The sequence below is a fragment of the Phascolarctos cinereus genome, unplaced genomic scaffold (assembly GCF_003287225.1).
Source record: "Phascolarctos cinereus isolate Bilbo 61053 unplaced genomic scaffold, phaCin_HiC Scaffold_5;HRSCAF=322, whole genome shotgun sequence".
Classification (NCBI taxonomy): Eukaryota; Metazoa; Chordata; class Mammalia; order Diprotodontia; family Phascolarctidae; genus Phascolarctos; species Phascolarctos cinereus.
Genome location: NW_027555958.1, coordinates 274,338,480 through 274,359,132, shown reverse-complemented (window position 1 = coordinate 274,359,132; position 20,653 = coordinate 274,338,480). Strand labels below are relative to the sequence as shown.

Here is a 20,653-nt window from a genome sequence, read left to right as displayed (position 1 = left end):
ATCACCTATATACTTCAGTGAAACATTGGAATAGAATTTTTGCAAATACAAAGAAATCTCACTGGAATGTCTTCTGAATAAGGTTAGTCCATTTAAATGCCATGAAATCATCTTAATAACTTAGCTAACTGATCCTAAAGCACTTATAGAGAGAATTTTTTTGTTTACATGTAAAACCGCATATAATTTACTGAAACTGTCCATTTCACAAGACCAGATTTTTTTTTACCATGTGATTTTCATCTCTGTACCGTTTACCCTAAGAAGATAATAAGTAGAAAGATGCAAAGAATTAAACTAAGCTTTTTTTAAAAAGGCTAAAATTAGGAAAGAAAAAAGATGGGTGGGATCCAACAGAATTTTTGGGAAACACAGGAGAATATCATTTTACCTGTAAACCCCCATTACTTCATTTCTTTAATGGATCTCAATAGGATTGATGCAGTGGTACACTTTACAATCTATTTATGACTTCTCAAATTACTAGAGCATTTTCAAGTTCATTCCTCTGCTTGGCTTATCTTGTTAATCTTGTGATCATTAAAACCTAGAGAACTGAGAAGTAATTCTACATACTCTAGAAATATTTTGTTCTCTGAGAAATCTGCTCCTAAGAACCCAAAATTCATTGCCAGACACAGTGGCACATGTATATCATTTTGCTGTTAAGGGAAGCAGAAGCTTGAGGATTACATGAGCTTGGGAGTTCTGAGCTAAAATAGTTCTAGAGTCAATCAGGAGTCTGCACTTAGTCCAGCACCAATATGGTGAATCCCCCAAGAGTGAGGAGTGGGGGCCACCAGGCTGCCAAAAGAGAGAGGGATAAATTCATAAGAAACAGCAAATCACAGTTTCCATACCAGTCAGCAGTGGGATTGAGCCCATGAGTGGCCACTGTACTTCCAGACTGAGTGAATTAAGGAGACCCATCTTCCCTTCTCCCTCCCCTCCCCCAAATCACTTTTATGGTTCATTATCCTATGGACCATACTGTCTATGGGGTTTTCTTGGCAAAGATACCAGAGTCATTTGCCAATTCCTTCTTTTTTTCTTTTTTTGTTGAGGCAATGGAGTTAAGTGACTTGCCCAGAGTCACACAGCTAGTAAGTGTCAAGTGTCTGAGGCTGGATTTGAACTCAGGTCCTCCTGACACTCTGCCACCTAGCTGCCCCTGCCATTTCCTTCTTCAGGGGATTAGTTAGTAGTAGCTTTGCCTAAATGCAAACTGAATTGCAATACTGCTCAGTGTTTTTCTGTTCTCACAATACTCAGAAACCTAGTAGGCATGTTATAAGTACTTATAAAATTTAACTCAGTTCAATTAACTTAAAACTAACCAAACTTTAATGGAGTTTTCCTGACCTCAGAAGTGAGGGCAAAGTTCCAAAGATTGGAGGCAAAAGTAAAATGGAAATTTAGACTTACTGTTTGTATTCCCATCATGGGAAGACAGAGACAAAAATGAGATAGTCCCTGCCCTCAAGAAACTTATATTCTATTAAAGGACATAATATGTATGTATAGAAGTAGGTAAAAAAAAGTATACTAAGTAACTAAGAGGAAATGTGGCATAGTGGATAGAGACCCAGAACAGAAGCCTAAAAAAAACCTGCATTCAAATCCCACCTCTAGCACATGGTGCCGTGGATGATTTACTCTGGACAATTCTCTGAAACTAAGTTGCAGAGAAGTTGCCAACTTTCATTAATAGAAGGATTTCTTCACCTGGAATCCAGTCTCTATACCTTTTCATACAAAACAAATAGGGTAACTGGGGTCAGGGGAGATTAAACCAGCAGCTGGGGAGAAGCAGGAAAGGCTTGATATATGGAAGGTGATGCTTGAGTTCAGTTTTAAGGGAAATAAGGAGTTTCAAGAAATGAAGGTGGGAGGGTGGGAAGGGGGCATGGGGAATCGCTAACATAGAGATGGAGATTGTTGGAGCATTGTGTTTGAGGATCAGTAAAAAGGGCAGTTATGATCAGATTGGTGGAGTGAGGGAGGGCAAGGAGTTGAGGATAATGTTGAGATTCAGAGTTTAGGTGACTGGAAGGATGAAGGTGCCCTTGACAGAAGTAAGTAAACCCATTAAAGGAGTGGGTTTAGGAGAAAAGATGGTGAATTCTGTGTAGTAGACATTTGGAGATGTGGGACAAGCTCAGGAGAGAGACTAGGACTGGATATATAGATCTAATAGTCATCTGCATAGTGTTGATAATTAAAACCTTGAGAGTTGATGAAGTCACCAAGTGAGTGTAGAGAGGGGAAAAGAGAATAGGGCCCAAGATAAAGCCTTGGGGTATACCCATAGTGAGCAAGTAGGATATGGATGATAAATCAGCAAAAAGAGAAGGAGCAAGCTTAACAGCTAAAAGAACCAAGAAAAAGCAAAGAGTATCCCAGAGGAGAGTGTTCATAATCTAGATGTTGAGGATACGAATTGAGAAAAGATCATCTGGCTTAACCTTTAAGACTTCATACTTGGGAGACAGAAATTTGAGTTGAGTGATGAGGTCAGAGGATTGAGAAATGAAGAGAGAAGAAAGCGGACGTGACTTTTTCTAGGAATTTGGCTGTGAAAGGGAGGAAAGTCATAAAACAATAGTTTGGGGAAATGATAGGATAAAATAATGGTGTCTTTTTGTTTTAGGATGGGGGAGACTTGAGCCTGTTTGTAGACAGCAAGGAAGGAATCAGCAGAGTTTGAAGACAGGAAGGAGTTAGGAGGAAAGAGGAGTGGTGATTGGGGGAGGCAATCTACCAGAGAAGATGGGATGAGATCAAGGTTGGTGTTAGTAAAGAAACAGTTCACCTCTTTATCAGAGTGTGATGATTAAGGTGAAGGCCCCAGGTAGAAAGGAGGAGAGAATAGAGGTTGATGTTAAAAGGTTTTGAGATGTAGGGAAAAGAGGAAACAAGACAAATGGATTCTTTTAGTGAAGTCCTCAGCTTAGAGGATAGGTGGAGGCATTGCATGGGAGGATTGTGAGGAGAGCAGATTTGTAGCAGCTTCTGTGGGGACTGCAATAGAGGGAATCAGTTGGGGAGGCTTTTTAAAATTGCTTTTTTATAATGAAGATCTAGTTGAGAATAGATAACATAAATTTATAGTAGACCAAATCGTCTTAGTTGCATCATTTCCTCCAGCTTCATTCATAATACATCTGTAGAAACAAAGGAAAGACATTGATGGTGGGTGTAATTCAAAATTAAGCTTTAGCAAGGCTTGAGCAAGGATAAAGGGGCAGGGAATTTGAGAGTAGAGGACAATGTCAATCAAAATTGGTTAATTCTCCAAGCAACATAGGGAATGGAGTAAAATGAAATTAAAGCAGAGGTGTGGTGATCTAGGAAAGTACTGAGATATAGAAATGAGGGAGAAGACTAGGTTTAGAACAATGATAAGATATAGAGATGGGATTATAATATTATGGTGTATAAAGGAATTTGGGAGGCTTTGTTCCTAGAAGTGGATCCCTTGTGGATAATAATAAGATCGGGGTGTGACTACCCCTACTATGTCTACTAGCAAAGGTGGGAGGAGTAGGTTGTGGGAGTTGAGGAAACTGAAGAATTGGAAGATTAAGGTGTTTGAAAAAAACAAACAAGTATGTTGAAGTCCCATAATTAAAAGGACAGGAGTTGAGGTGGAAAAGAAGGGTATTGAATTCCTTAAGAAAGGTGGGAGAGGTAGTAAATACTTTAAAAAAGGAGAGAGAGAGAGACAGAGAGAGAGAGAATCTGTATTGAGTAAGCCAATGTCAAAGGAAGAGAGGTGGCTGAGTGACAGTACAAAGGGCAATTCTGGAAGTAGCAATGGAGTACAAGGGTCCCTACTCTCCTTCTAGGGGTGTGTGTGTGTGTGTGTGTGTGTGTGTGTGTGTGTGCGCGTGCGCGCGTGCGCGCGCGCGCGCGTGTGTTTGGGGGAGGGGAGTTGAGAGATATGAAAGAAGGTGCACCCGGTACTGTAGAAGGTAGCCTGACATTCAGTGTCATCTTTAAGAAGCCAAGTCTCTGCAGAACTAGAGTGGGGCATGGGAGGGGAAGGGGTGAGAGTTTTCTTTGTGAATAGACCACTTTACATAGGGGAATAAATGGATGAGTTTCATAGTTTTCTTGATTATAAGTCCTGCGTTTCTTAGGCAAGAATTTCTGTTGAGTTTTCCTTTACATAAACTTGGAAATGTATGTTGCCTGTTATTCTTTTACCTAGTAATATCATAGCTATACGTATGACTACTTTAAAAAAAATTGAGATTATCTGTCCTTATTTCTTAAGCTATTTTATTTGACAGATTATTGCTATTTTGGCTCATACAGCTTATCCTGGTTACATGAGAGTGTTTGGAATAATGTTTATAATGCCAAAGGTTTAATCATAAGTTTTTAAATGTTTCACTTAGAGTAATGGATGGAGACAGGTACTGGATCTGTGATTTCATCATATAGAGAACTTCCAAGGAAAGAAATTTCCTCTGCCAACAAAGATCAGCACGTCCTGTGCAACTTTTAGTATTAGACTGGAAGGTTGAGTGACTTACCCAGGGTCATAGAACAATTATATGACAGAGGTAGGGCTAGAACTCAGGTCTTCCTGGCTTCAGGGCCTGCTCTCCATATACTACACATCTACTAGGGAGACTTACCCACAAGATCAAAGATCTTCCCTAATCAGAAGAATTTTGTTAATCTTAATCCCTTGCCATGTTCATCCTTAGGCGTATTTGCTTTTTGCATAGCATCAATTATTGGAAAGCCCTGATTTGTGTCATTGAACAGTCAGTCTCGTGGGTTCTTTTTTTTTTTTTACTTTTTAGGAATACAGGGATTTAAAAAAAAATTAACAGGCATTTATTTTCTCTGGGGTAGAGGGTGGAGAGGGGATAACAGAGCCCTTCTAACAAATATACATTGTCACAGAAAACAAGGGAATTTTTCCCCATCTTATACAACATTCTGTTCAATGCATGAGGTTTCTGTTTAGCCGTATAGATCTTTGTTGCCTGCTTTTGATCACTGAATAATCATGTCATAGGATTTAGCCCTAAAAGAGACTTAGAACTCTCCAAGTCCAACCCCCTTCCTTTATAAATAATATTCTAAATATAAAATGATAGGTAAATAAACCTTTATAAATAACCTTCACTTAAACATATTTCTAGATAATTCATTCCTTTTGTACATTCATTGCATACATTATTTTGTGCATTTTGTTCATGACACATCAGTAGTTCTGGAGCGTGTACTCCAGTTTTTCTTTTTCTTCCTTGGCCTAATTTTCAATTAATTGATAAGCATTTATTAAATACCTCTTATCTCCGTGCTGGGGATACAGATGCAGAAAGGAAATGTTTCCTGCCCTCAAGGAGCTTACATTCTGTTGGGGAAATATGTATACATAAAAGTACATTCAAAATACATACAAGGTAAGTTTGGGGACAAGACATCATCAGCTGGATGATCAGGAAAATGCCTCATGTGGAAAGCAGGTGACACTTAAATTGAGTGAAGAAAGCCAGGAATTCTAAGAAGTAGATAGAGCAAGAGAATAGTTTGTGCAAAGAAACAGAGGAGATGTGGCAGGCAGGCTAGTATGACTGGAGGGGACATTTGTGTCGAGAGAGAGAGAGGAGCCAGGCTATGAAGGAGTTTGTATTTAATCCTAGAAGTAATAGGAAGCCATTGGAGGGAAGTGATGTATCAGTCCTCTGCTTGAGGAATATCCCTTTAGCAGCCATGTGGAGAGTAGTTTAGAGAGGGGAAGAGACTTGAGGCAGAAACAGCAGTTAGGAAGCTATTGCAATAGTCTAAGCAAGAAATAGTGAGTACCTGAACTAGAGTGGTGGCTGTTATTGGAAGGAAGGAGACAGAGATGAGAGATTTAGTGGAGGTAGAATCAACAAAACTTGACAACTGCTTGGATATTTTGGCTGACTGATCAAAATTGACCTTGCAGACCTGACTAGAAGGTGGAAAGTGTTCTCAACAGCTATAGAGAAGTTTGTAAGAGAATGGGTTTGGGGAAAAGATAACGAGTTCTCCGAGTAATGGAAAAACCAATGAAGACAGGAAAAGAAATAATGAAATATACCTCCTCTCTAAAAACAGATAGGTGAGGGGCTATAATGTTTTTGCTTAACTTTTTTTTTAAAAAGAAAGATAATTAATGAGCTCTCTTTTTTTAGACTGGTTGAGTTTGAGAAATATCCAGTCAATCAACAAGGATTTATTAAATACCAACTCTGTGACAAGCACAGTGCTAGAATGAAACACTCCGTGCTCTCTGCAGGAAATTGATGATACAGAACTGGCGCTAAAGAGAAAGGAGGAGACAGGATATATAGATCTGGGAGTTGTCTGTTTAGATATGATAAATTGAACCCATGGGAGCAGATGAAGTACCTGAGAGAGTATAACAGGAGAGAATGTGAAATCACTACTGGAAGGGGTGGACAGAGAGGCAGATTCTTCTGAGAGAAGCCAGGTCTGTATGAGTGCCAGAAGATTGAAGAATCACATAAGGAAGAGAGGTCTAAGATGAAGTTGGTTAACAAGGATTCCAGAGGATAAAATTTAGCCTCTGGAGGTTATAATGGAAGGAGGTAAGCAGATTCAGGATGAAGACCTTGGGCTGAGGTGGAAGTTATATCATTCTTTTGTTACATTAGGTATCTATCCATTTATACCAGTTACCTTTAAGAGATGTCTAAGGTTAAAAATTTTATGGTTTTTTTCTTTGTTTTTTGCTTTTGAACAGTAACATTAAATGAATCTTTAAAAGATTAGTTGAAGGGGCAGCTAGGTGGCCCAATGGATAGGGCACCGGCCCTGGAGTCAAGAGTACCCGAGTTCAAATATGGTCTCAGACCAGACACTTGACACTTAACTAGCTTTGTGACCCTCAGCAAGTCACTTAACCCCAGTTGCCTCGCCCCCCCAAAAAAAAAAGATTAGTTGAAGTAAGAATAAATAAGCCCATTTTTTTCAATGACATACCACTTATAAAAGTGGCACAGAAGAATTTCTGAATCTTTTAAAACTTAGTAAGATATAAACACTATCATCTCCTATAAACAGGCAGTTTATAGTATGAATCAAGCCAAGAGTGCTGCTAAAAAATTACGTACTCCAAAAATGAGACCTCTTTAAAAAGAAGAAATACAATTACAGCTATATTCTGCAAAATAATTAATCAAATTAGCATTTTAAAATCCCTATTGACCTGTTCGGGAGAAATAGGCAGCATGGTTCACTGGGAAGAGACCTGGACTTGTAGCTATGAAAGCCGGACTCACATCCTGCCTCTACCACCTGAGGACTGTGTGGCTAAAGGTGAGGCGCTTAGTTTCCTCATCACTCTTAGGTTGTCTTAGTAGACAAGTTTTAGAGCTACCTGAGTCTTGGAGGAAGTTCCATGATTTGCTTTTGCCCACAACCACACAGCTAGTGTTAGAAGTCAGATATGAGCAAAGATCTCCCTGACTCCAAGACCAGCATTCTGTCCACTAAAGTACACTGTCTCATCTGTAAAATAGGGATAATAATGCTTATACTACCTTCTTCACAGGGTTGTTGTGAAGAAGGTTTCTGCCCTACAAAAATGCAAAGCATCAGAAGTTAATGGGAATCTTGGGGATGTGGGGAGATGTAGAATAGCAGACATAGAGAAGTTGAGTATTTTGTGACTGAGCAGGCTAAACATGTATGGGTCATTCTCAGTTGTCCTCTTTCTCTCACCACAAACCCTATCACACACCTGTTTTCTCATTCCTCACTTAAGGCAGCCACATGATTAGTAAAATTTGAAAAACCCTGCTATTTAGAAAGATTCACCACCACCACCATGTGCCTCCTTTCTAATACTCCCTCTCTTCCGTTGAACTCTTGGGAACCCTAACTGCCCACACCAACCCCAAAGTCTTCTCTCTTCAGGCATAATCAGAACCTAAGAAGCACAACACAGACTCTTGGGGAGGGAGCTCCCCAGGAATTTCCTCTTGGCAACAACCAGTGGGTCCTAGACATCTAAGGGGAAGAAGAGAGAAATGATGGGTTTTGCAATGAGATCCCTCTTTCTGAGTGATTAGACAGGCAAGGGAACACCTTTGGGCATTTGCTGGAGCTTCAGTCTGGAAGGATTGGCCTCCTTGCTTTCCAGCCCCAAAGGCAGATGTAATAACTAAGGCTCCTCCAGCCTTCGAAGAAGCTCCATGGGAGGTAGATCATTAAGACGAAGCAGGGTCTGGTACTAAGATTTATTCATACTAGATTGGAGATCATAGATTTAGAGTTGAGAGAGATCTTGAGGATAAACCATTGAGTCCAGTCCTCATTTTACAGAGACACTAAGAAGGCACGTGATTTTCCCAGAGTCACAGAGCTACTAAGTGTCTGAAGGAAGATTGGAACCCAGGTCTTCTTTACTGCAAGTTCAGTGCCTAAACTACAATGCCACATTGCCTCTCACTTTGAATCTTTGAGTACAAAGTACAGCCTGTGCCTGGACAAATCAAATACATCATTTTCCATTGTATTTTTGAAACTTTTTCTTAAATTTTTCAGGCATTTGAGGGGGAAGAAGGATAGTATTTATTTGCTTAATTTAATTCGATGTAGTTAGATCTTTTTAATATGAAAAACATTTTTTCTTATTGCAAAGGCACATGTCAAATCTATAATTTATTGTTAACTATTTTTTATAAAAATGGAGACTGGATCTTCAAAAGGAGTAGTATCAATATCAAATTTTCTGCAGTTTACTTTTTTAGTTTTATTCAGCAGGAAAATTTTAACCCTTAATCTTTATGTAAGAAGAAGCTGAAATTTTAAAAATTAATGTTTAAATAAAATATACCTATATAAAAATTTGTGCTTTTTAAAAGAACCCCTTCTGTGTGCTTAATTATGTAATATTTCTTTGAATTTTGCTGTCTTCAAGGTGGTGATGAAACATAATGCTGTGATAGAACACTTAAAACAAAAAAAGACTATGACTCCCGCTGAAAGAGAAGAAAATCAGAGGTAGGAAAAATGTTTTTAAATGTTAGAAAAGGTTACTCTGTCAAAGTGTTCATCTTTCTTCCCCTTTGACTAGCACACCAAGAAACGAATTCTAATTATTACATAGCTTTCATATATTTTCTGTGTTTGGACTAAAATTCATTCTGTTCTTCTTGGTATATTCTGTGAATTTTTTTATTTTACAATAAACTAATGAACTATTTATTATTGCCCCTGCTACTGGGCAGAAGATATTGAATGTTGAGATAATAAAAATAGATGACTACATAATTGGAGTTCATATAAACTTTGCTCTTTTAAAGTACTGTTCTAGACATGTTAAAATATTTCCAGACATAGTTTCTGTTAGATAGTATTGTCTGTAAGCACCTAGAAAAGTCATTGGTGCCTAAAATAGTTTAGACATTTTTGCTATAATAGCCCATCAGTTCAGCATTATGTACCTTGTATGTTTTTTCTTAGAATGATAGTCTGTAACCAGGTGATGAAGTTTATTTTGGATAAGATAGATAAAGAAGAAAAACAGGCAGCTAAGAAACGAAAACGGGAAGAGAGTGTGGAACAGAAGCGTAGCAAGCAAAACGCTACCAAGCTATCAGCTCTGCTCTTCAAACATAAAGAACAACTCAAAGCTGAAATATTGAAAAAGAGAGCACTACTAGACAAAGATCTTCAAATAGAAGTGCAGGTAGGAAGAGATTTCTTTCATTTTCCTTTTATGTCAGATATCCATCCATCTTGTAAACTATTACCTTGAATTTTTAGTTAACACTTGTTTCCTTAAATTAACTTTTTAAGTCTGTAAATAGTATAATTATAAAATAATTTTATGTTTTTAGCCAACATACCAGAATTTGTACATTCCATTGATTTTCAGCCACTCACTTCAAAATTATCTAGTTTATTCTATTTGAAGTGGTCAAGACATTCTGAATTCCTTTGAGAGCCTTTGACACATTCTTTTGAGTATCCTTTTTGGTGGCAAATCTTTGCTCTTTGGTGATGGATTTGATTTTTTTAATATAGACAAAAGCAGTTCCAAGAGAAATCAAAATTAGATTGGCTGTCAAATTAAGTAACAGCATTAAATGTCAAAAGAAGAAAATCCATGACTATAAAGTAACAAGTTGGCTCTTCTTACATCATTACTGTATCAACGTTGAAAGCATTCCCAAAATGTTTTAACCAGTGGCAGTGTTATTGGAATAAGTATATATCCTGTCAAGGTAACTAATTTGAGGGGCAACATTCACTTAAATGTGTAAGTGGCGATGTGTTCAAAATACAGTATATCAACAGCTTATACATCGTGAAAATTGAACTGATTCTAATAAAACTTTCTTTTCCTGTCTTAGGGATGTCTTGGCCTGTTGTAGCCACAAACGTGAAGAATAATCTTTTACCTTAACTATCATTTAAACCTTATACCTTCCAAGTACATATGACTTTTTTTTTTCCTTTGGTCTGTGGGGAAAAATCAGACTATCTTCTAAACTTATAAAAACTCCTAAATGGCCTAGTTACATTATAGGTTACTGTTAATCATTCATCTTTATGCTTCCTAGCCTTAGGAAAGAAAAGAAATAGGATTGTTTGCCTTGCATCTTAAATGATTACACATCTGCAGTTTCTGAGATTTTATCTTTGTCATGATAATTCTAAGAGCTCATCCATCAGTGAATTTTTCGTCTTAAAAGGTCCAGGTGAAAATATCTAGGACAGAACTTGCCACTTTGTCTTTGGTCATTACTCAGATCTACCAGCCAAGTATCTTCCTTAATTTTTGACAAATCTTTGAAATTCATTTTTCTTTCTTTTCGAAGAGCTTTGCCTCATATTCATCAGGTCTGTGTGCTGTGACCTCCAAAATATTCTTGGCTTCTGCAGGTCTAGAGACAATTTAGAATAAAGTAAATTGACCCTGCTACTTTGAACTTGAATGAATCTTTCCTCTTACTAAGTCAGCAGATATTAAGAGCCTGTTGTAAAATGAACAACCTCTTGATCCTTGCCTTTAAGAACCTTACAGTCTAATGGGAGGGGTGACATGTACACAGATATGATACAAGATAGAACATGATAACAACAGAAGTATAAACAAAGTACTGTAAGAAATTAGGGAAGAAAGATCAATTTTATCTGTGAGGATGAGCACAGGCTTCATGGAAGAGGTGTTACTTAAGCAGGGCCTTCAAGGAAGAAAAGGTAAAGGTAAAGATAAGGAAAAAATGCGTTGTATGCATAAATATGCACAGTGTAAAAAGAAATTCAGGGATCAGTTAGTAATACATACTGGAAATTAAAATACATTAAAAAGAAGCTGGAAAGGTAGATTGAAACCAAACTGCAGAGACCTTAAGTACTTAGATAAGGAGTGTGTATATTTTATCTTGTGGATATTTAAGGACTTTGAACAAAGAACTGACATAATCAAACTGGTACATGAGGAAGATTATTTTGGCAGTTGTATGACAGATCACATAAAGCATTAAAAGACTAAAAGCAGAGAGACCAGTTAGATGGCTACTACAGTAGTCCATACAAGAGGTGATGAACTAGAATGGTAGAGAAAGAGAATTGATATGAGATACTGTGGAGATAGAATCATAGGACTTTGTAATGCATTGAATGTGGGGAGTGAGGGAGAAAGAAAACTCAAAAGATGACTCTGTGGTTTCAGATCTAGAGGATTGTGATAGTGAGGCCAGCAATAGAAATAGGGAATTTAGGAAGAAGAGAAGGTTTAGAGGGTAAGATAACGAATTCTCTTTTGATCGTTTTGAATTTGAACTGTGGATGGAACATGTAGGTAGGGATTTCTAACAGATAGTTTACAAAACTCAGGGGAAAGAATAATGCTGGAAATAGAAATATGAGACTCAGAGATTATAACTGAACTCATGGGAACTAAAAAGATCACCCAGGGATAGGGAAGGAAAAAAGGGCAGAAGGCCAGAACCTTAGGGACACCCACACTTAGTAGGTAGAAAGAGAAAGTTGAAGTGTCAGTCAACAAACATTTATTAAATGCCTCGTATGTGCTAGGCACACTGGCTGGGGGATGCAAAGAAAGGCAGAAGTCAGTCTCTGCTCTCCAGGACCTCAAAGTCTAATGGGGAAAATAACATGAAAACCTCTATATACAAACAAGCTATAGAAAGGATAAATGGGAGCTGATCAACAGAGGGAAGGCATCAGCATTAAAAGAGATCAGGAAAGGCTTCTTGGAGAAAGTAAGACTTTAGCTGGGACTTGAAGAAGCCAGGAAGTAGAGATGAGGGAGAGAGAGAATTCCAGACCTAGGAGACAGTGCCCAGAATTGGGAAATGCACAGTATAGTGCAAGGAACAGCCAGGAGACCAGTGTCAAAGGGGTGAATAAGGTGTAAGATGTGGTTTATGAATACCAACCTGAGGATTTTACATTTGATGTTAGAAGTAATAGTGAGTCATTGGAGTTTTTTGAGCAAGATATCCATCTTTTATTGTCAGACATGCCCTACTTTGACAGCTGAGTAGAGGATAGACTATAGTGAGGAAAGATTTGAGGCAGGCAGAACCCATCACCAGGCTATTACAGTAGCCCAAGTATGAAGTGATGAGGGCCTGCACCAGGGCAGTGTCAGAGGAGAGAAAGGGGTGTAATATGAGAGATGTTATAAAGGTAAAGGTAACAGTCCTTAGCAACAGATTGGATAGTGATGGGGAGAGGGGACTATGAGAGAGGAGTTATGGATGCCACTTGACACAATACAGTTGGCCCATAAGTACCCTCGCAGTCACCAAGGCAAAAGAATGTCCCTCTTGCTTTCAACATACATCTATCAGGAATTCTTAATCTAGGTAAGGAGACAGCAAAGAGGAGAGGAACATAATGGGTAGATTAAAGAGATGGCTATTCTGTCAACCTTCTATACTTAGGCATAATATTAATAATAAGCTAGCATTATGTAGTGCTTTTTTAAGGTTTGCAAAGCACTTTGCAAGTATCTAATTTTAATCTCATAACAGTTGATGAAAGGTAGGTGCTATTATCCCCATTTAATGGATTGGAAAATCCAGGATGATAATGAAGATTAATTGATTTGCTCAGGAGCGCAAAGCTAATGAAAAGCTGAAGGCAGACTTGAATTCAGATATTCCTGGCTCCAGGTCCAGCATTCTATTCACTCTGCCATCTGGTGCTGTAAGTAGCTACCATATCAGTTCAAATTTTGACCTCCTACAAATTAAATCACATCCCTATTATGAGATATTTAAAAGTAAAAATTTATATTTATTGGCATACTTATATCATTACTTGAAGGTTCTGTAATTTTATCACTGTGGATCTTCCATCCACCAATACAGATTACAACTTTTCTATAACTTAGGTAGGTCTTTGAGAATTACTGTGGCAAAAAAAAAAAAGTCTTCACTCTATAGCCAATCTAGTTCATGTAGGCTGGTCCTCATTCATTCACACACTCACCAGGCCCAAACTTTTAAAGGCCTTACAGCTTTGGTAGAACCTACAAAACTTGTGTTTTACTGGCATAAACTTTGCTATCCCTGAGTCATCTCCCCAAAACAATAAGGTACAGAGTAAGATTTTCGTGGAGGATACATAGAATATACTAAAAATAACACTTATGTAAGGGGCATTTTCATCTTACCAAGCTAGATTAGAGGGAAAATTAACCTACAAACATTTTCAACTATCCTAAAAACAGGTTTTTTTTCTTGATGTTACCATCCCCTCAAGCTATCATTTATCCTATATCTTTCATCACTTTCATTGCTAAATGTCTAGAAAGAGTGTACAGTTGCTTGCTACCCACTTATTCAGCCTCCTCCACTGTGGATTCCATCCCTGTCTCTCTAAGGGAATCCCTCTCTCCAGAATTTTAATTTTTTATTTGCAAAGCAGGTGGCTTTTTCTGAATTATATTCCTTCTTGACCTTTCAGCAGCACTTGGTGTTATTTAACTCTCTCTTCTGGATAATGTCCTCTCCCTTAGCACTCCCTGGCACTGTTTTTCCTGGATCTCCTTCTACCTATCTGACTAGTCCTCAGTCTCCTTTACTGTCTCAGTTTTCTCCTTCTACCTTTCACATTTACTTAGAGAAAAATAAAGGATCAGTTCAAACTTTGCTATGTGGTTATTTTATAAAAGATAAGTGGTATCCAGATAATTTCCCTAAATTCAGAGAAGACTAGCAAAATTTTTGTTTAAATATCTTAGTTAACTAAGTGAGAGGCAGCATGAGGTAATGGATAGAGAACCAGCTTTAGAATTATAGAGACCTAGTTTCAAGGAAACCATGAACTGGTGATTTGACCTTTTCAGTGCTCTAAAGCAGCTTGCGAAGACTCTTAAATTACCAACAAGTTACTAATCTACAGAGGTAGAGGGAACAACCACCCTGAGGAAATCACAGGTCCCGACCAAAGGATAATAGTGGTTTGAGGATGCATATTTATTTTGAACGGGTCAAATTTATGATACATTTGACTTGTTTTGGTCTCATACTATTGATGTGCTTTATTATACCTTGAAGCCACTTATGTAATCAATGAGTGTAGTATTTTATGTCTATTTTATTAGGATTTGGAGTAATTACACATTTAATTATAAAATTTTAAAGTTATATCTTGGCTTTTATGACATGGCTGGTCATATCCCTGTATTTGATACTAAGTCCTAGTCAAGAATGCAACCTTCATTTATAATCTTGTTCCTCTGGAATCCATTAATGAATCCTGGTTTGCAACCGATCAAGCATTTATTAAGTGCTTACCCTTTGCCAGTTACCACATGGGACCCTGTTAGATAGTAAGACAAAAATTAAACAGTCCCTCTCCTTAAGGAGCTTACATTCTGTCGGAAGAGACAACATGTATACATAGAAGGGTATACCAAATAAATACAAAGTAATTTTGGGAAGGAGGCACTATCTACTTTACAAGGTAATTTTCAGAATTGCATCCAAACAGAAAGCACATCCTGCCCATATTTGCCTAAAGACCATGTCAGTGGAAAAAATACTGCCAAGATACATTGTCCTTTTTCCTAAGCCATAAATAAGTAACTCATGTTTGTAAAGAAAGCTAGGGCCCAATTGACACAAATAATGAATCCCCTGAAGTAGTTACTTGTATTATAATTTACACTTTTTGAAGCTGTAATTATGTAAAATATGGTCATTGGTTCCAACTCAATGAAAATATGCTGTTTGAATCAGAATAATGTGACTGTTTCAGGAGATTCATTATTCTCACTAATCATAATCAGGACCTAGCTGCATGGAGCTTTAAGTTTACACAAAATTTTTCTCACAGAAATTTCTGTGTCAAGTCTTTGGGAAGCCAAAACTGTGAATGCAGTTTATGAGCATGTGGTCTTAGATGTTGCCAGTTGCCTTTATAAATTTTTGTTCTTTAATATTATTTTTCTCTTTCTAATGATTTCACAATCGTATGATAGTTTTAAAGGGGTTTGAGTTGCAGCAAGCGGGAGGCTGTAAAAGGACTTCTCTTCCTCCTGGACTAAAACATTTGAACATTAGAATCAAAGGAGATTACGGATAGAGTCTTCTCTGATCCTATTTAAATGATTCTAATAACCGTTTTTGTTCTATTTCATTTTCTACAGGAAGAGCTAAAGAAAGACCTCAATAAAATTAGGAAAGAAAAGGAGAAAGCACAGGCTGCAGCTGCTGCAACTGCAGTAGCAACCCCACCACCACCGCCACCACCACCAACCCCACCAACCCCACCACCTCCACCGCCACCACCACCACCACAGCATTCAGTCAATGTCACATCAACTCCGATATTGCCCATACCTATATCTTCCCAGAAAAGAAAAAGAGAGGAGGAGAAGGAGTCTTCAGCTTCCAAATCCAAGAAAAAGAAAATGATTTCCACTACCTCAAAGGAAACTAAGAAGGACACAAAGCTTTACTGTATCTGTAAAACGCCTTATGATGAGTCTAAGTGAGTAGATCCAGTTCTTTGAATTCTCTTTTTTCAATATCTGTTTAACTTGTTAATTAAAGACTGGGGGTAGTAATATTAGTGTATATTTGAAAGCAGTTTACAAGAGTGAAATTCTCAGTGTGGTTTTTTTTTAACCTGGTAATCAAAACCTCATACAAGAAAAAGCAAATTCATAATTTTATGTTGTGATTATTTTTAGCCTGTTTGCCTTTTCATCATATTCCATTGTCCAAAAAAAAAAACCCACCAAAACCAGACTTTCTGTTATTCTCTTGCTTTTCTCTCCTTATCAGTTTTTCTCCTTTAGAGAACAATTAAGTCTCTGCCTTTGAAGTAAATTTTTAATTCCAGAATTAATCAATAGGTCCTTCTAGAGAGCAATCCAAAATAGAGAGCACTGTGTCTATAATCTTTTCTTACATTTAAGATTAAAGTGCATTTTATTTACTATCAGACTATACTTGTTGAAAGATGATACTGTTCTGTGGGGGAGTGGTACCATTTATTAATATTAGTAGCTTAATTTTATTTTATTGTTATAAAATTTCTGTTTATCAAGTGTAGTCTAAAATTATTCCTTTTTATATTCCCAAAAATATGAAAGACTCCAGAATATTTCTCATTTCTAACTGGGAAGATGTCAATGAGGTGTTTGGGGGTTTTTTGGTGGAGGGGAGAGGGACAGGTATAACTTATAATTTGAGGTATGTAGAATGAGTTTAAAAGAGGTCCTGCACAGTTGTAGTGATATGATGAATTGTCATCATTTAGGAGAGTATCTTAATTTTCTTCTTGAATTGCAAGTGTGTAGACCAGATTTTTTTTAAGTTTGCAATAATTTATTATGTCAAGCAAATCTGATTAAGCAAACATTTATTAACATACTCATTCCAAATCCATCTGGTTATGCTGAGAAATTTTATCATTTTAGGTTTTAAGAATCAAGTTAACATTGATAGTCTCTACACTAGTAGACTTTCTGTATCTAAATAATTTCTAAACTTGTTTGTCCATGTTATGTTTAAATGGCAAACAAAAACTGCTTTTGTAATGCTTTCTAATGATTTTACTCCAGTAGGTACAAATTCTGTATTGCAAATACTTTTTTTTATATCACTTTTCTTTCCCTCTGCCATTCTTCCCAGTAGAACAGCCCACAAGAATGGGCTAGGCATGTTTGGATTTTAAACCCTTTCTGTTTAGACAAGACTAGGTGGGCATCTTCATTGTTTATTATCTTCATTCGTTAGACATATGGTATACAATGTAAAAAGTTTGAATTTATCCCTTTGGTCTAGTACGGGTGTGCTTCATTTTAAGCAAATCCAGTCTATTAAAATTAACTATGAAGTTTTGATTTTTTTTTGATACATTTATGATTTGCCTCTGTCAATACTTTCTATACTCATGCACATGGAACCCCTTCATGCCTTTTCATCCTATGTGGCTCTTGTCTGTGTCTTCTGTAAAAATTCCCGTGGAGTCCATGAATAAAGATTTCCAAAATATAAAATGAAGAGCTTTTTGTACCTTTAGAAAAGTAAATGAAAAGTAATTTTTACATTTTAAATATTTTATTTAACACTCAATTTAAATTTAAAATTTCAGAAATGCGATGCATAAAATGAGGTACACCTGAATGATGACTTTTCCTTAAGGGCATTTTGCATTTATTTTGTGTGGATACTTCACATTTTTCTTTGACATTAAGATCATTGAATTATGCCAAGTTTACTCATGCCATTTTTTAGTTAGACTGAGTTAATCTGTTTATTCAGTAAGGCTAAAATTATCTGTTAAGTTTTGCGTTTTTTGTTATTGCTTTGACAAAAGGCTTATTGAGGATTTTAATGCAAAATTATATTAAAAGTTTGAGCAGTAAACTTGGCTTCCAACATAATTTTCTCAAAGTGCCATAGAAGCAACACATTTAGCTCCTGGAGAGCCTGTGCAGTAATTCCCAAAAGATTCTGTGTTAGTCTTTTTACAAATGAAAGAAAAGAGCAGTGCGAAAAAGGAGAGATGAGAATTAACCTTTATTTTTGTCTTCAGTTCATAAAAGCAGCATATTTGGGAGTTTGACGCCTAATTCCTTTCCTCTAGTTACATTGTCCAAGGCATGTGGTACAGGGTGCCCAAGGATACTAGTTACCTCATCCTGGCTAATGTGTATGTAGCTCTTGAAGATTTGCAAAGCACTTTTCCATGTAGTCTCTTATTCAGTTCTTGCAACAGCCCTGTGAGGTGGTTAGCAATGGAGATTATTAGCCCTGTTTTACAGCTGAGGAAACTCAGTAACTGGTTTTAACCAAGGTTTTCCCCTTTCCCATCCAGTGTCTCAGCCAGTGTGTGCAGTGCTCTTTCTCACCGTAATTATGATTACCTCTTTGGCTGTGATTATTTTCTACACCCTGCCAGTCACCAGTGTTAATCAATACATTAGTTTATTAAGATCGGGGTATTAAAAAGTTATGGATAGTAACCATCTGTTAGTCATAAATATATTCTACACCTATAACAAATATTAAACGTCTTATAATAATAGATTAACTGTTTTCACACCATTCCATGCAAATGCGACATCTGTTTTTTAAATTGAGTCTGTTACTTTGTTATGTTATCTTCATTTTCATTGCACATTTGTTGCACATTGCCTACATTTATTGCCACATATTATCTAAAAATATTCTCCAAAGAATGGTCCTTTTCTTAGTTTATTTTAAGGAGCCTGTGATTTTATCTAGATGAAACTCCTTTTGCATATTTAGAATATTTGGCAGAAATTTACCTGCTGTCTCTCTTTACCACTTTTCTCCATCCTATCATGTTTTGTCTATATGTGTCATACACACAGCTGGCTGGCTGCCCTGCATGTTCTCTATAGTAGCATAACTTCTACGTGGTGTTTGCGCTTTGCTGTTTTTTAAACTTAACTTTGAGATACATTTTCAAACCTATCTAAAAAATAGCCCTGACATTGTGATGGCTTCTGTGGCATAGGTTTGATAGATGTAAGTTTGATTCTTTGGCTTTGGGTTTTGTGCCTATTTACAGTTTCATGCACATTCATTAGTGGAGACGTTACCATCAGTGTGTTGTTGTGTTTTTGTTTTTGTTTTCTCCAAAATTCCAGTACATTTTTTAAGACCTACATTTTACTGAAAAGCATGCATTTGTTGAAATTGTTGTGAGTGAATACTTTCACATTAGATACAGGGTAAGATGCTGTAGCTTTCTCTCCATGGGTAGAATGGTTGGATTCAGGAAGTTCACTCTGACCTATTATAGAAAGCCATCAAGCAGAAAGTGCATCAGTAACAGGGAAGACAGGGATAAAAGTGCCATGCAGTTCAAAATGACAATTACATTGTCATTTTCATTGTGAATACTTTTAGGTTCTATATTGGCTGTGATCTTTGTACTAACTGGTATCATGGAGAATGTGTTGGCATCACAGAAAAGGAGGCTAAGAAAATGGATGTGTACATCTGTAATGATTGTAAACGGGCACAAGAGGGCAGCAGTGAGGAATTGTACTGTATCTGCAGAACACCTTATGATGAGTCACAGTGAGTTCTGATAAGAGCATCTTATTTAATAATTTAGGAAGACAAACTGCTCTGACTGGTTATTTGTTTATTTTTCAATGTAAAAGAGGGGTATTTTTGCATATATTATACACCTATTACAAGTTCCTTCCCAATTTTTTTTTCTCTTCCCTTCCCCTTCCCCTTTCAAAATTGATGTTGCTTTATAGTGAATGTTTGAGATGTATTGGGAATATGCGGTTTAAAAGGTAGATTTGATTTTTCTAAATATAAATTAACTAGATTAAAAAAGAATATTTAGTTTGGATTTTGTTAGTGTTTGAAATGGTGTTTTATTTTAGATTAGAAAAATTAAAATTTGAGCATAGCCTTTGAGACTGTTATTAGACTATAGGCTTCTGACTGCCAGCTGGGTGGCCAGCAATAGCTTCCCATTCAATATCTTATTCATTGAGAGATTTGAGCTTCCTTTTGTACTTTGAGCTTTAAAATCAATTAAATTCAAATTTGTTTCTCTAAATCTATTCTGCAACATAAGGCAATGTTACTAATACTGTTTTCTGACAATTTGGATACTTGATTTTATTTTACTATGGGATATACTAAATTGATAAGCTCTTAAATAAATGTCAGTCTTCAAGTAATATGAAAACCATATTAGAACTGTTATATCCTAATGTTTAGTATATCTCCAGATATTTAATACTCATATAAGTGAATTGTGAAAAGAGTTGTCTTTTCATCTTAGAACTTACATTTCTGTTTTGCATCTTACAGATTTTACATTGGTTGTGACCGATGTCAAAATTGGTATCATGGGCGCTGTGTTGGTATTTTGCAAAGTGAAGCAGATCTCATTGATGAGTATGTCTGTCCACAATGCCAGTCAACTGAGGATGCCATGACAGTACTCAGTCCATTGACAGATAAAGATTATGAAGGACTAAAACGAGTGCTACGTTCCTTACAGGTGAGGAACAAAAGCGCAGTAAAAAAGAGGGAGTATTTACTTCAGAATAGGTCTCCCATTCTACAGACATTACAATTTGAAAGGAGGCTGTTGTTTAGCTCTTAGTTTGTTTAACTCTGCTTTTTTGCAAACT

General features: G+C 36.8%; 1 protein-coding gene across 10 annotated transcripts in view; it reads left to right on the top strand.

Moving 5' to 3' along the window:
- BPTF (bromodomain PHD finger transcription factor) overlaps window positions 1-20,653 on the top strand; it is a 193,338-nt gene that overhangs the window by 161,751 nt on the left and 10,934 nt on the right. For 6 of the 10 annotated variants that reach the window (XM_021000977.2, XM_078155880.1, XM_021000979.2 and 3 more), the window contains 5 exons: window positions 8,939-9,021; window positions 9,484-9,709; window positions 15,656-15,999; window positions 19,398-19,571; window positions 20,328-20,520. In XM_021000977.2, coding sequence (XP_020856636.1) covers window positions 8,939-9,021; window positions 9,484-9,709; window positions 15,656-15,999; window positions 19,398-19,571; window positions 20,328-20,520 — 1,020 coding nt within the window. The remainder of the gene's footprint in view (window positions 1-8,938; window positions 9,022-9,483; window positions 9,710-15,655; window positions 16,000-19,397; window positions 19,572-20,327; window positions 20,521-20,653) is intronic. The other 4 variants (XM_021000980.2, XM_078155881.1, XM_021000978.2 and 1 more) reach the window with 1 other exon arrangement.